At 37.0% G+C, this 15,841-nt stretch overlaps 1 protein-coding gene across 1 annotated transcript; it reads left to right on the plus strand.

Annotated features, from left to right (window-relative positions):
* The first annotated feature begins 10,829 nt into the window (after positions 1-10,829).
* Positions 10,830-11,719, plus strand: LOC150084076 (proteasome subunit beta type-4-like). The gene has a single exon (XM_090375019.1). The coding sequence runs from the start codon at positions 10,852-10,854 to the stop codon at positions 11,611-11,613; it is 762 nt and encodes a 253-aa protein (XP_090231145.1). The 5' UTR covers positions 10,830-10,851; the 3' UTR covers positions 11,614-11,719.
* Positions 11,720-15,841: the final 4,122 nt, after the last annotated feature.

Raw genomic sequence — 15,841 nt, forward strand, 5'->3', positions numbered from 1 at the left:
CTCGTTTGCGCTTAGAGCTCGATGTCATCCATGTACATCAGGTGGGTGAGGGTGTACAGGTTCTTTCTTCCTTTTAATATAAGAAGAAGAAGAAGAAGAAGAACAACAACAACAACAACAACAACAATAATAATAATAATAATAATAATAATTATTATTATTATTATTATTATTATTATTATTATTATCCTGTTAAACTGACTTCTTTCGTAGAGAGTTAAACGTGCATTCTCCGGTTCATAATAGTTGGACTCATAAATACGTACAGGTGAGTTATGTGTAAAGTGAGCAGTAGTAAATTTGGGGAATAAGTTTGTGGTGTGACATTTTAAGAAAAGAGCGTGAATTTTAAAAAAAGGCCGGTGAGCTGTATTCAAATTTTCATATTCTGATCCTAGAATAATTTAATGTGTTAACTGTGTTTGACGTGATTTAAAAATGACTGACGTATATATGCGAAAACACGAATTTGGTTATGAAAAAAGAAAAAGAAAACGCTTTCGGTAAAATGAAGATTCAACTCCTGATATAAATCACACAAATCAGTTGTCTGTCATTATTTGTTATGTATCAAAAGATAACGAAGTACATGAGCGTTTCTTGATGTTTATTCCCATTGAAAAGCATGATTCAAAATATCTTTTTGACATTGTAGCATCTGTTCTTGATAAACATGGAAGAGATCTAGCAAATTGCAGCCCTCAGTCATATGACAACGGTGCTAATATTAGTGGGATGTATTCTGGAGTCCAAGCCAAATTCAAGGAAGTCAACAAACTAGCAGTATGAGTTCCACGTGCTTCACAGAGTCTTAACTTAGCAGGGACCACATCCGCAGAAAGCTGTTTGGCAGCCGTTAATTTTTTCGGCATTTTACAGTTGCTCTAGACATTCTTTGCAGGTTCACCATAAAGATGGTCTAAATTGAGTACGATGGAGAATACAATCTCGATCAAAAATCTATCAGACACAAAATGGTCTTCACGTTAGGATGCTGCCAGATTATTGGGAAAAAAAATTGCAGTAAAATTCGTGCAGCACTCGTTGATATCTCAGAATGCGAAGAAGAAACATCGACAGTGGTTCATGAATCAAAAGCTTTGATAAATAAGCTGAACAGGTTAGACAGTATTAATGACTGTCATTTTGGAAGATCAAAAAGACATAGATAGAGCGAATAAAGCAATTCAAGGACCTGGAATTGAGTTATGCATAACTGTGAAATTATATGATGCTCTTCTGGATTATTTGATTGGTGTTCGAGAAGAAGACAAATTTGATGATTTTGGAAAAATGGCAAAAGAATTCCTTCCAAATTCTGCTTACAGACAATATATGATGACCGAAAGTGAAAGTGGAAGAAACCGTTTGATGAAACACTAGAGGAATTGGAACCAACAGAACTAAGTGCAAAAGATGCATTTCGAATTCAATTTTTTTATCGTACTGTAGACGTACTAGTCACAGAAATGACATAACGACTTGCTGCATACAGTACGTTGCATGATACCTTCAGTTTTCTTATAGATAAATCTATGTCAAAAGAAGAAATTCGATCCAAAATCACAGTATTAGTCAATTAGGGCAGCAGGATTGGTGAGGGGAATGAAGGGATCCTCTTGCCAAGAGAGGCTTAAGTTTGCAAGTTGCAGTGGCTGGAGGCTGGGCACCTGCGCGGTGATCTCATTGAGGTGTATGGGGTCTTGAATGGGTTGAGCACGCTGAATTCTGACGGGATCCTTCCACTTGTTCCGATTACGAACCTGAGGGGGCATAGATTCAAATTGAGAAGGGACAGATGTGGAATAGATGTGCGGAGGTTTGCCTTTGACCAGCGGGTGGTTGACTGCTGGAACAAGCTTCCATCTGTAGTTGTGGAGGTTGATAGGTTGAATGGATTTAAGGAGGAACTGGACAGGCATTTGGAGGTAATGGTGTGATTTTTTTTTTTTTTTTTGGCTGATTCTGCATAAGCTCATACACTTGCTTTCTTGCATCACATGCCACTACTACTACAACTACTAACACCTACTCGTCCGACTTAGAAGTAGACTTCCTTGATGAATTACTATAGTTTTCGGCACTATACAAGGACAAAACGTCTATGGCAGAATTAATAAAGGGACAAATAAAAGTTAAGCTGATTACTAGTTAGCCAAACGTACACAATGCTTTAAGAATTTATCTATCCATAATTAGATCGAATGCTAAAGGCGAGCGCTCACTTTCGAAACTTAAGCAGATCAAGAACCGTGTACGCTCAACTTTGAGCCAAGATCGCTTATCGTTGGCACTTCTATGTATCGAGAACGATATTACTCGTCGTATGGACTTCGAGGATGTTATTAAAGATTTTGCTACAACGAGAAGCCGATGCAAGAAACTTTTGTAATCTTAATAAATGTTACAAGTAATGTAGATATTGACAATATTGTAGATTTTACTCCCTTTTAATATCAAGTATGATGTTTAAGTTTTATAGTTGCATTATTTTTAAATCTGAAAAACGTTTCCTCACAATTTTTTTCCCTTCCTTCGTAGGCCCTAGGAATAGCGCTTAATGGGAAATCCGGGCCTGCTAAAATGAATGTTTGGGTAGGGTTTCCAAAAAGGCAAATGTTAACAGCTGTGTATGAAAAAAAAAACAAAAAAAAACGTGCTAATATGGACTAAACGAATAAAAACTGGACTGGATACTCGGAAAGTTATAATGTGATCTTACAAATCCAAAATTTTCCTATATTCTAATAGGTCCGCGCAGTAGCAGGGTGGTTATAATCGCCATCTTCTCCCACAGCGGTTGGAAAACGTCTGTGGTCGAATCCTGTAAATGACGCGAGGAATTGTTTTGGGCTCTTTTCACTCCGTGGCTGAGTGAGTTGGTCTGAGGCGTGGATAGCAAGGTCCCCCTCTCCCGGATACTCGAATTATTCGTCCAGCAAACGCACACACTCAATGTACAGAAAGACTACAGTATATATAAGGGTATGTATATAAAATCTGTATATAAATATTGTATATAAATTGATTAATATATCTTGAGAATGTATATACAGTTGCGTGTTAATATATAAAATAAAAAATAAAAAATAATCCGAATATTGATTAATTCATCTACTGTGCCTAATATTGATTAATTCATTTACAACGAAACATACAAATCTATGGCCGATTTGTATGCCTGTCCAGTTCCTCCTTAAATTTATTCAACCTATCGACTTCCACAACGACAGATGGAAGTTTGTTCCAGCAATTAACCACCCGCTGGCCAAAGGCAAATTTCCGCACATCTGTTCTACCTCTGTCTTTTCTTAATTTGAATTTATGCCCCCTTAGGTTCGTAATCTGAACAAGTGGAAGGTTCCCATCAGAATTCAGCGTGCTCAACCCATTCAAGGCCTTATACACCTCAATCAGATCACCGCGCAGGTGCAGGTGCCTAGTCTCCAGCCACTGCAATTTGCAGAACTTAAGCCTCTCTTGGTAAGAGGATCCCTCATTGCCCTCACCAATCTTGTTGCCCTTCTCTGTACACGCTCAAGTAAATCTACATCCTTCCTAAAATGAGGCCTACAGACCTGTACGCAGTACTCAAGGCGTGGCCTGACCATTGCCTTATACAGAGGGACAATCACCTCCTTCTCCCTGCTAGCAAAATTCCTATATATCACGTGTAACTACTCGTGTCACCCTTCGATCCCCCTTTGTGAATTGGGGATACATTTGCACTTCTCCAGTCCGTGGGAACCTCCCCTGAGTCCAAGGATGCTCTCATAATTATGGCTAAGGGTTTGCTTAGTTGCTTTGCCGCCTCCTTTAATAATAAGCGTTAATAGAATTTTTTTGCGCAATGGCCGAATTAGTCAGTCTCTAGAGGGATCAGCTTAATCTTTTTCTCCAGAAAACTCGGTCTTTTTTTTTTTTTTTTTTTTTTTCATCCAGCAAACAGATAAACCGACCAGAGAACACACGGGAGTATTTATTCACTAAGTACATAGGCATGATGATGTATACTCCGGTATATTAAAAAGAAAGGGGGGAAGGAATCCAGTTCTTTGTAACAACTATTATACCATTGATCAAATGTTCCCCATTGTGAAATTAATTTTGTAATAGTGCTGAAGGAAGTCAATCCTTTTTGATTCTTCAACAACCTATTATACAAGGTAAAAACTGCGATATTTTTCTTAAATATTGTACATACGTTTTTCAGCTCTGAGTCTATCACATATGTTTTATTTTTAATAAATTACAATTATCAATAAACAATAAATTAACCATAAATTAGAATTTTATTTGCTGAAAATATTTAATTTAATTTAATTCTCAATAGCACGTGGAACGTCTCTAGTGTTCTGCAATATCGAATGTAGCAGGGTTTATTATCGATGTGATGAACTTTAGTTGTGTTGAATGCTTTCATTTAAAATATATAGACTTATTTCGCGAAGTACAATTTATTTTCAGATATAAGTGAGTAAACGTATTTATTATTATTCTCACTTTATTTATTTATTTATTATTTTTATAGTACATAATACATGCCTGGGCACTTCGAAATTGAGAGGTAGAAACAGGCGATCAAATATGCATTAATATAAAAAAAAATAATAATAAAAAAATAATTTTTTTTTTAATAAGTGTGACACGAACTATTTAATTTAAATTTAAAAATTTTAATTATTATCATACTTTGCCATCTCATAACTGCTTACTTTTAATTAATATATGTATACTGAAGTCGTACTTAATATAAAATATCATACAGCAGTGGTTTATACACATTTTGGCTGTTTACCTAAAATTTACTTGTGACTCCCAAATATCAGATTCAATTTGACAGAAACCATGAATGAAAAAAAAAAAGAAATATTAGTCGTGGAAGCTACGATTTGGAGGGAATGGTGTGATTTTTTTTTTTTTGGCTGATGCTGCATAAGCTCATACACATGCTTTCTTGCATCACATGCCACTGCCACTACTACTACTAAAAGTTTCATACCTATTAAGAAATATTGTTCAAGGTTTCGGCCTAAATGTTTGTCAAATGAACTAATGAGACTCGTGAAAGAGAAGAAAAATGCATGGAATGCATATTAATTATCAGGCTACACAGAAGCCTATGACAGATATCAGCTAGTCTGTAATCAAGTCACAAAGGAGGTAGTAGTAGTAGTAGTAGTAGTAGCAGTGGCATTTGATGCAAGAAAGCAAGTGTATGAGCTTATGCAGCATTAGCCAAAAAAAAAAAAAAAAAAAAAAAAAAATCACACCATTCCCTCCAAATGCCTGTCCAGTTCCTCCTTAAATTTATTCAACCTATCAACTTCCACAACGACAGATGGAAGTTTGTTGCAGCAATTAACCACCCGCTGGCCAAAAGCAAATTTCCGCACATCTGTTCTACATCTGTCTTTTCTTAATTTGAATTTATGCCCCCTTAGGTTCGTAATATGAACAAGTGGAAGGATCCCATCAGAATTCAGCGTGCTCAACCCATTCAAGGCCTTATACACCTCAATCAGATCACCGCGCAGGTGCCTAGTCTCCAGCCACTGCAATTTGCAGAACTTAAGCCTCTCTTGGTAAGAGGATCCCTCGTTCCCCTCACCAATCTTGTTGCCCTAGGTTAGTCAGGCGAAGGCAGATTACGAGAAATCTTTGGCAAAAGATGCTAAGAGAAACAGCAAGCATTTCTTTACTTATATAAACTCTAAAAGGAAGGGGATGAATCTGATTGGTCCACTTGATATCGATGGTTCGACTGTTGATAATCCTGCTCAGATAGCAAACAAACTGAATGAGTATTTTGCATCTACATTCACACATGAGTTATTACGGTTTGAAAATGGCAGACGGTTATGAAATTGTAGCAGGGTGCTTAATGATTTTATAATAACTGAGAGCAAAGTGGAGGAGAAATTGTTGAAGTTAAACATAAGAAAAGCACCTGGGGTGGATGGGATCTATCCAATTATATTAAAGGAGGCCGCAAAGGAAGTAAGCAAACCCTTAGCCGTAATTATGAGAGCATCCTTAGATTCAGGTGAGGACCCCACGAATTGGACAAGTGCAAATGTATCCCTAATTCACAAAGGGGGATCGATGGGTGACACGAGTAATTACAGACCAGTTAGTTTAACTTCTGCTCCGGGTAAAATAATGGAGTCACTGGTTAAAGATGCATGGCAGGATCATCTAGACAAGACTGTAGCAATAATTCGGACACAGCATGGATTTGTTAAGGGTAAGTCTTGTCTGACAAATTTGATTGGGTACTATGACGTAGTCACAAAGGAACTGGATGCAAAAAATAATTATGATATCAGATACTTGGATTTCAGGAAAGCTTTTGACACTGTTGCACATGGAAGACTACTGTACAAATTTGAGCAGAATGGTATTAAGGGTAAGTTGATACAAGGGATAAAATGATGGCTGAGTGGGAGAAGACAGAGGGTGGTAATCAATGGGTGCTGCTCTTCTTGGACTAATGTTATTAGTGGAGTCCTACTGGGTTCGGTGTCGGGTCCACTATTGTTTTGTGTATATTTATCAATGATATTGATGAAGGTATATCAGGCTAAGTGTCGAAGTTTGCAGATGATACAAAGGTTGGCAGGGTTGTAAATGACAGTAATGGCAATCTGCTACTGCAACAAGATCTAGAAAATTTGGGCAGATGTGCTGAGAAGTGGAAACTGAAGTGTAACCTTGACAAATGCAAAGTACTGCATATAGGTAGAAGTAAGCCGAGAGAGACGTACCAACTGTGTGGTACTGCACTTAGGGTGGTAGAATATGAAAAAGCTCTGGGTGTAATTGTGCAGTCAGATATGCACTTTTCTAAACAGTGCAGAGAGGCTGCAAGAGCACCTCATTTTGTCAATGATATACAGGAATTTTGCTAGCAGCGAAAAGGAGATGATTGTCCCTCTGTATAAGGCAATGGTCAGGCCACGCCTTTAGTACTGCGTATATGTCTGGAGGCCTCATTTGGGAAAGGATGTAGATTTGCTTGACCGTGTACAGAGAAGGGCAACAGATTGGTGAGGGGAGTGAAGGGATCCTCTTATCAAGAGAGGCTTAAGTTCTGCAAATTGCAGCGGCTGGAGATTAGGCACCGGCGAGGTGATCTGATTGAGGTGTATAAGGCCTTGAATGGGTTGAGCACCCTGAATTCTGATGGGATTCTTCTACTTTTTCAGTTAGGAACCTAGGGGGCATAACTTCAAATTGAGGAAAGACAGATGTAGAATAGATGTGTGGAAATTTGCCTTTAGCCAGCGGGTGGTTAATTGCTGGAACAAACTTCCATCTGTCGTTGTGGAAGTTAATAGTTTAAATAAATTTAAGGAGGAACTGGACAAACAGTTAGAGAGAATTGTTTTGCAATTTTTTTTTTGGCTGATGCTGCATAAGCTCATACACTTTCTTTCTTCCATCACATGCCACTATTACTACTACTACCCATTGTGAATAATGCTCATAAATTGCGCGCGCGTGTGTGTGTGTGTGTGTGTATGTGTGTGTGTGTGTGTGGTCGGTTTGCATGTTTTTTCTGGATGGAAACCCAAATTTCTGGGGGATGAGGGGAAGAAATGTTGCTGTCCTTACCTGAAACCGACTAAGTTAGCCATGGAATGAAAAAAATACATAAAAGTATGCGGCATCATTGATTGGAATTGAAACCGGGCCGCTTCCTCTAGTGTAATGCATGATGGTGATGGTAACCACTGTGCTATTCTTGAGGATAATGAATGAATGAAGATAAGCTTATTATTCTCCAATTTTATATGCAATTTTCTCAATGGCTAACTAATTAGTTAAGGCTATGACTCGTTAGTACAAATTGTGTGTGTGTGATTTGCATTTATTCTGCGCTCGAATTGTGTGTTTGCCAAAAAAAAAATCTGTGCTTTGAGATTAACCATGGAATCCTCGAGTGAGACTGACTAACTGTAGCCACATTGTAAAAAGAAGTAAAAAATTTACAGGATTCGAACTCAGGTCCTTTTACCTGGAGTGAGGAAGACGGTGATTATATTCACCTGCTACCCACGAGGATGGCAATATTGTAGTTTCGTAAATGCTAAAACGCTAACAGGATCGGGAATTACGTTTGTGAAACTGCTAAAGTGAAATACAATTCGTGCACTGAGCAGAGCTAATTTTGTTGAATATACTTAGAGATGCGGTACATCATGATATGCTACAGAACATTCCGAAATTCATGAAGACTAGAGCGAATTGCTGTATTTCAGCAAGATGAAATCTTCCCATTTCCAACAAAACAAGCGACTTTTTACGGAAACCTTTCGCTGTTCATAGCTTGTCCAGTAGGTTGACCCATAGATTTCAGTCTAAATGCATTTTTTATCGGAATTTCTCTAGGTGTCGTGTTGATATACCAGTTGCAAAAAGTGCACAGGGCTTTCTGGTGTTATATCCCGACATGTCCTCGAAAGTGGGAATAGAAATAAGACTGCAAATGGGATGTATGCCACATTACTGATGGGCATTTCACCCAGATGTAAAATGTATCAAAGGACTTTTTAAATTTTTAGTATTTGATTTTGTCTTGAACATATACTTTATATCAAAGAAAGAAAAGTTATAGTTTTAATAGTGTTCAACTACTTTTGGACTTCTCGTTATGTATATAAGAGTCGGTGTACTAGAGCCCTCGTGGGTAGCACAGTTGGTAGAATCGCCTTCTTTCCCACACTGGGTGGAAAAGGCCTGAGTTCGAGTCCTGTCGATGACGTGAGGAATTTTATGGGCCTTTTTCAAAACGTGTCTGAATTAGTCCATCTCAGGCGAAGGTAGTATGGTTTTTTCTCCCGTAAACTGGGGTTTTCGTCCAGCAAACTGAAAATCGACCTCAGAAGACATGCAATTTATAGACAGTATACACGGAGCAATATGGCCTTAGTCGCTGATGCTCCTAAAACCCCACAACAACAACAACAACAACAACTGTGTACTAGAACTATTTTAATATACAGTGGTGGACAAAAAAACTGCTCACTTGTGAATTTTGCAAATAATGTGTTTTGCGCTGCATTGTGGGTTACAGAAATGTTCGAAATGCATTTTTTAGATAGGATATATATCTCTGTGAATGAAATCCAATAAAAAGACTCCACCTGAATACCTAATTGTCATGAATATCTTCCCAAATGGTAAAATGCGTAAGTAATGAAAATATGAGAAATCATGACAACCAAACATACATTTTATCGCATTTACGTGTAGAAACTGAAATGACAAGTTAACCTAATAGTAATAGATATTGTAAATCAGCAAAATAAGTTCTCGATATTTTGTTGTTCTTCGAGCTGCAATTACAGCCTTGCAACCATCTGGCATAGAGTTAATCAACTTCTGGATATACGGTTGCCCAATTTCGTGGTACTACACCCTTACAATGCTCTCATGCAGCTGAATCTTACTCGTTGGCTTCTTCTGAGCAATTTCAGACGACATTATGTACCAGCAATTTTCAATAGGCTTCAAATGTGGACTGTTGCCAAGCCTGTACAACGTTGTAATGTCAGCATTTCTGAGGTATGACTGCACCTTAAGGGAGAAAAACGAAGGAAAACAAGAAGACAAGATGTGAGACAAGAAGAGAAACTCATCATTAAATCTAAATAGCATAAAACTTACCAATTTTGCTGTGTGACAATGTGCTGAGTCCTGTTGAAAAATGCAGTTTTGGATATCTGTGTGGTGATCCTAATAACGGGTTTCAGGCACTCCTTCAAGATAGCAGTGTAAGTTTTTGCATTCACCGTACTGTTAATAAACTTAATTTGCCCCACCCCTTTGCTTGTAATGCATCCCCAGTCCATCTGACCAGCGGGAAACTTTACAGTCGGTGTTATGCAGTCAGGATGGCATGCCTCGATTTTCGTCTTCTGACATATCGCTTCCCATCCGAGCCATGCAGGTTGAATTTAGATTCTTCAGAAAAGATAACGGTGTCCCATTGCTCTTTTGCCCATGAAACATGCATTTTAGCCCAAGCAAGTCGCTTGTTCCTCATTTGTTGGGTCAACAAAGGCTTCTTCTTGGGCTGATAGAAATGCAGACCACATTTCGAAAGCTGTCTTTGGACAGTTCATGCACTTGTTTCAACACCAAAGGCCATCTCAAAGTCCAGTTTTATATCAGGAGCACTAGCATGGCGATTACGAAGGCATAACCGTTTCAAATATCGATCTTGGGAAGGCGTAGTCACTCTCTTACGGCCTGATCCAGTACTTCTCTTCACATGACCGGTTTCACGCTTTAATTTCAGCACCCGAGATACTGTTGACTACTGGCAGCCTATTTTATCAGCGATAGCACGCGTAGAAAGCTCTTCCTGGGGCAGAGCAACGGCTTCACTTTTTTTTTCTTGGTGTCAACTGAGTATATGGAGCCATGCTTACACCTCCGCAAAACAGGATGCTAATGAGCGTGTATACCCTTGCAATGCTGTATTTGTAGAAACGGCTGATGCCATACCTCGCAATTACTGTCTGATGCCATAGATGCGTTATCTGACGGAATACTTTTCCTTTTCGACAAACAGAATGACTGTAATCAAACAATATCTTATACGTTTCACTACAAATGTTACTTTTTTTAAGGTGATGCAGTTTTTTGTCCGCCACTGTATTCTTCTGATTTTTAGCTCTTGAGCATTGTTACACTATGTTAATAATTTTATTAATATAATAAATTTTGGAATATGACCCTTAATATTTTGGAATATGACATTTTGTGTAGTTTTACTCTGCACTTGAGGGCGCTGCAGAAATCGCCTGCGAAAAGGGCATTATCATTCACTATAGTGTCAAAATGGCGTTCATTGGTAGTGGTTTGTTCGGTACTGAGACAAAAGATGTTTTTCCAATTAAAGGCGATTCAAAATGGTCTTTTTTAAATACAGATAACCAGAGAACTCTGCAACCAGTTTCGACTGGCACATCCGTATTGGGAATAATTTTTGACGAAGGAGTAATGATCGCAGCTGACATCTTGGCATCTTATGGATCGATGGCTCGTTTTCGTGAATGTCCTCGAGTTATGAAAGTTAACAACAATACAATTCTAGGTGCTGGAGGTGATTATGCAGATTATCAGTTCCTCTCTGCAATAATTGAGCAAAAAGTGATCGACGAAGAGTGTTTAAATGATGGCTTCAACCTTAAGCCTAAATCATTATATTGCTGGCTTACAAGAGTCCTTTACAACCGACGTTCTAAGTTCGATCCATACTGGAATACATTTGTTGTTGGTGGTCTTCACGATGGTGTTCCATTTCTTGGCCATGTGGATAAGATTGGCACTGCTTTTGAAGCTCCAGCTATAGCTACCGGGTATGGTGCTTATATTGCTCAACCTCTTTTGAGGGAAGCGCACGAAAAAAATCCCCATATTACCCATGCTGAAGCAAGAGACTTATTGGTTCAGTGTATGAGAATCCTTTATTATCGTGATGCACGTTCATTTTATAAATACCAGATAGCAACAGTAACCAAGGATGGAGCAGTAGTCGAAGGACCTATTGAACTGGATACCAATTGGGATGTGGGTTTATCTGTTCATGGTTACGAATGAAATTTGTTGCGAGCTTTCAAAAAATATGTATTGTAAGCATCTGATATTATATTATGTGAATTATTATGCCTTTTCAATTTAATAAAATGATTTTGATTAGAACTAATCTGGTTCAGTACAGTTTAAATTCGTAATTGCAATGTGCACATCATATATTATTCATTAGGCCTTTTCAGTTTTCTTTGAACTCTTGCTGGCCCTATTAATTATGTTACTATCAAATTTTTTATTTAAGCAAGTTCTAAAGAAATTAATATAGACTCACCTAAACGAAGTTAGTGTTTTGAAAGTTTTTATAATTTTTAGCTTTGAAATAATATTGAATTAATGGGAAATTCATTTTGTTTATTCCTCATAATATTATTTATGCAGACCAATATACATAAAAAATAATTTTTGTTTTAGCATTAAATTTAGCTGTAAATATAATAAATGGTGGCTAATCCCAGTGATTGATTATGTTTATTACTTGCATATATGAGGCCCTCTTATTTGTAATTTACAGCCAACATGGTTGCTGTTTGCCCACGCTGCAAAAAAACTGGGTTTGATTCCTGTTAGAATGGGATAAGCTTTTATGATTAACTTATGGGTTTTTCTGTACATTGTAAGTTAGTCTGTTGGTCTTTGGCAAGGGTTAGCTGGTTTTTTGGGCATCCCTCACCAAAGACCTACAGGCAAATTGAAACTAATGCCATATGGCCCTTTCTGTGCCAGTGCTTATTCCATCCAGTAAAAATTGGAATCCCAGGGAAATCTGCCCATGTCGGATTGCTGGCAGAAATATTCCAGTTCTCTGTACAGTGTTCCGTAAACTGTACCGTGAGATTAGGCCCCACTGAGTTCAATGGCAGTGACTCTTTAAATGTGTGCTGTGAATATAGTATCTTTTAACTTCAAATGTAGCAAAACTATGGGAACTGCTAGTCTAGATAGGTGGGTTCTGTTAAAGTGTGTTAGTTATACTCACATTGTTATGCATTCTTTATACTTCTGGTTGAACTAACTTATTATGGGAACAGCTGATTTTGTCATGCACCTAACCACACAGGAACTCTATACACATTTCTTAGTATACAGACGTACTTGCTGTTTTCTAGTTAGAATGCATATGTACTGTTTTGTTAATAGATGTAGTATTATCCTTGGGATTATATAATTTAATAAAAAAAAAACCATTAATATATATCAAATGGAAAGTGAGATGCTGACAGAAAACATCAAATGGTGAGATACACCATTGTTATCTTATCCTCCGATATCTGCATTCATATCACTTGGGTATTATTCCAGGGTTTTGTAATTGTCAGTTTATGCCTAATTGTTGATTGACCAATGGTATCCATTTGTATTCACTGAAGAAGGGGAGTTAAAGGCACAAAAGAGCTTAGAGCTAATAGTAACAAAGACTGGAGTTACATCCAAATGATACTAATGCAGTAACCTCAAACCAGAAGGAGCATTTTTGCAGACATTTTTTATTTCCATTTATTATTGATATGGTCAAGGCTATAGGAGTTTAAGCATTTGTCTTGACTGCATACTTATTGAATTTATTATTAAGGGAAGCCAGATTTTTCGTTCCATTGATAACAGGCTGTTGCACTATTTTGTGGTGGCATATGGGCTCAAACTCACAGCCTCCTTGTGGCAGCGAATGCTAACCATAGGTTTGGCACATTATAGCTGCAGTTGCTAATTCACCAATAAAACCCAAACCAAACCAAGCTGACCATAGCTAGCACAAAGATAAGATATTAAATCATAAGGCAAGGGGTAAGACATCACAATTTATGGATATATTTAACTAAAATATTTGAATCAAAAATTATGATGCTTTGAAATGGCAACAGAATTTCAATTTTGCAGTCCATCTAATACTATATTCCATTTCACCAGTGAATGCACACCAAAGCACCTAGTAATTGAAGTGAAGCAGAAGCATAAGAAATGCCAGGTGAGCAAGTAACAGTGCAAATTTTAGCTTGGAAAGAGATTTTAACAAATATTTGGGTGTCTCTTAAAACTGTCGGCATTTATATAGCAAATGCAGTCATATCCAAAGTATTAATTCATCGTTACTAGTTCCTATATGACGTTATTAAGAACTTGCATTAGACATCGGTAATTGTTACCATATGACATAAGATTGTAAGGGTGTATAAGTATAAACACTAAAATGAATTAAAAAAAAAAAATACAGTATGCATTATATTGCAATACATAAGTCTGTTTAAAACAATAGAAATTACCCGTGAGTTTATTGTATTACTTAATTTACTTAAAATGGTAATTAAGCATCTACTATTTTAAATGCATGTGTTCATCATGATCAGTCATAAGTTTTTATGTAGTCTATCTTCATTAGTAATCACGTTAAAAAATATACTAAGCAACATTTCAGTAAAACAAACTGATATATATAATGCAATAAGAACATCTATTTTATGTAGAGGAACTGTTGAAATACAGCTAAGGAGAAGTGTGCTATTGGGAGTTTGAAAAGATATCTCTATCGTAATTAAATATTTCTCCAGTAGCTCACGGTGTTATAAAATGTATTAGGAAAAATTATCAAGTTTAATAGAATAAAATGGGAATGGATCCGGTGTAGATTGGGGAGGAACATTTTCCATACAAGAATGAGGGAATGGATCCCTTCTCCCATAGAAGAATGAGGGAGTGTATCCCCTTCTCCCATAGAAGAATGAGGGAATGTATCCCCTTCCCCCATAGAAGAATGAGAGAATCAAGAAAACAAAAGTGTACCATTCAAGACTGGACCGGTTCCAAAAGGACAAGGTCATGAATTAAACATTTGTATCATTTCTTTTCTATGACTCTTGAACACATTTTTTGAAATGACTGGTTTTGGTCCCTGACATTCTAATTGCATATTGTGGGTTCACTTTCAAAAATTCTTGCTGGATCCAGAAATATTGCTCATTAGTTTATATGAATCCTGGTTCTATTTTGCAGTAAGTTGAGGCATATTGATACATTTTGTAATAAAATTATTTTTACATTGTATGAAAACTTTTTTCTTTGATAACATCAGATGAGGGCTGTATTGAAACTTTTGAGCTAGAATGCAGGCCATACAGAGTCCATAGATCGTGTTCAGATTGCTAGATTGGCATCTTATTAATTCTATAATCTAGGCATGTTTTTCAGTATTTAAAAAAAAAATATATATGAGTTTATAATTGTATATATTTGGCTGAAGCAGAATAAGCTTGCTTCCTTGCATCATTTTTGCTTAACTTGTACTAAATATCTGTATATTGCCAATAAGTATGTGTATATTTGAAAACCTCAGGTGTATGCAGTGTTAAATTCATGTACCACCTTCTGCCACTGATGTAGAGCCCATGAATGTCAAAAATAATACCACCGCTCCAAACGCATTAATTATATTAATACTAATGGCCACCAGTGGTCGTATTGGTGACAGTTAGTATTAATTTTAGCCATGTAGTGCAAGAAAGCAACAGGCTTTTGTTGTACTACCCCCCCACAAAAAAAAGACTAAATAAATAATAAAAAAAACAACCTATGTTTCCCTTCTCATGTAGATAACTGTGTATTGTCAATAAGTATGTCTATATTTGAAAACCTTGGGTGTATGCAGCTTTAAATTCATGTACCACCTTCTGCCACTGATGTAGAGCCCATGAATGTCAGAAATAATACTACCACTCCAAGCGCATTAATTATATTAATACCACCACTCCAGACGCATTAATTATATTAATACCATCCAGCTGCTCTTTGAATTTTCTCAAGCTGTCAGTCTCAGTTACCCACAGAGGTAACTTATTCTAGTAATTAACAACTCACTGGCTAAAATAAAACTTCTTGTAGTTCAGCAATTTATCATTCCCCATAATTTGAATTTATTGCTCCCAATGGAATAATTTTTAACAGTGAAAATTTTGACTTCTTTCATTATACTGTAACCCCTCAGAGCCTTATAGACTTCAGTCAGGTTCCCTCTAAGCTGCCTGGTTGCTAAGCTCTGTGTGCATATTGTCTTTTTGCAAATCTCACTAAGTGAGTTGCCCATCTTTGAACCTTTTAAAGAAGCCCCAAGTCTTTTTTTTATTTAGGTGCCATACTTTGACACATTATTCTAAGTATGATTTTACAATTGCTTTATTACAGTGGAATTATGACCTCATTATGACCATGATTCCAAAGCTGTTCATATTGTTGACTATGATATTGA

Source organism: Mastigoproctus giganteus, chromosome 6 (genome assembly GCF_048544385.1).
Source record: "Mastigoproctus giganteus isolate SK-2022 chromosome 6, ASM4854438v1, whole genome shotgun sequence".
Classification (NCBI taxonomy): Eukaryota; Metazoa; Arthropoda; class Arachnida; order Uropygi; family Thelyphonidae; genus Mastigoproctus; species Mastigoproctus giganteus.

Bases quoted from the DNA above. Each gene is read 5' to 3' on its own strand.
- LOC150084076 (XM_090375019.1), top strand. From the start codon at position 10,852: ATGGCGTTCATTGGTAGTGGTTTGTTCGGTACTGAGACAAAAGATGTT.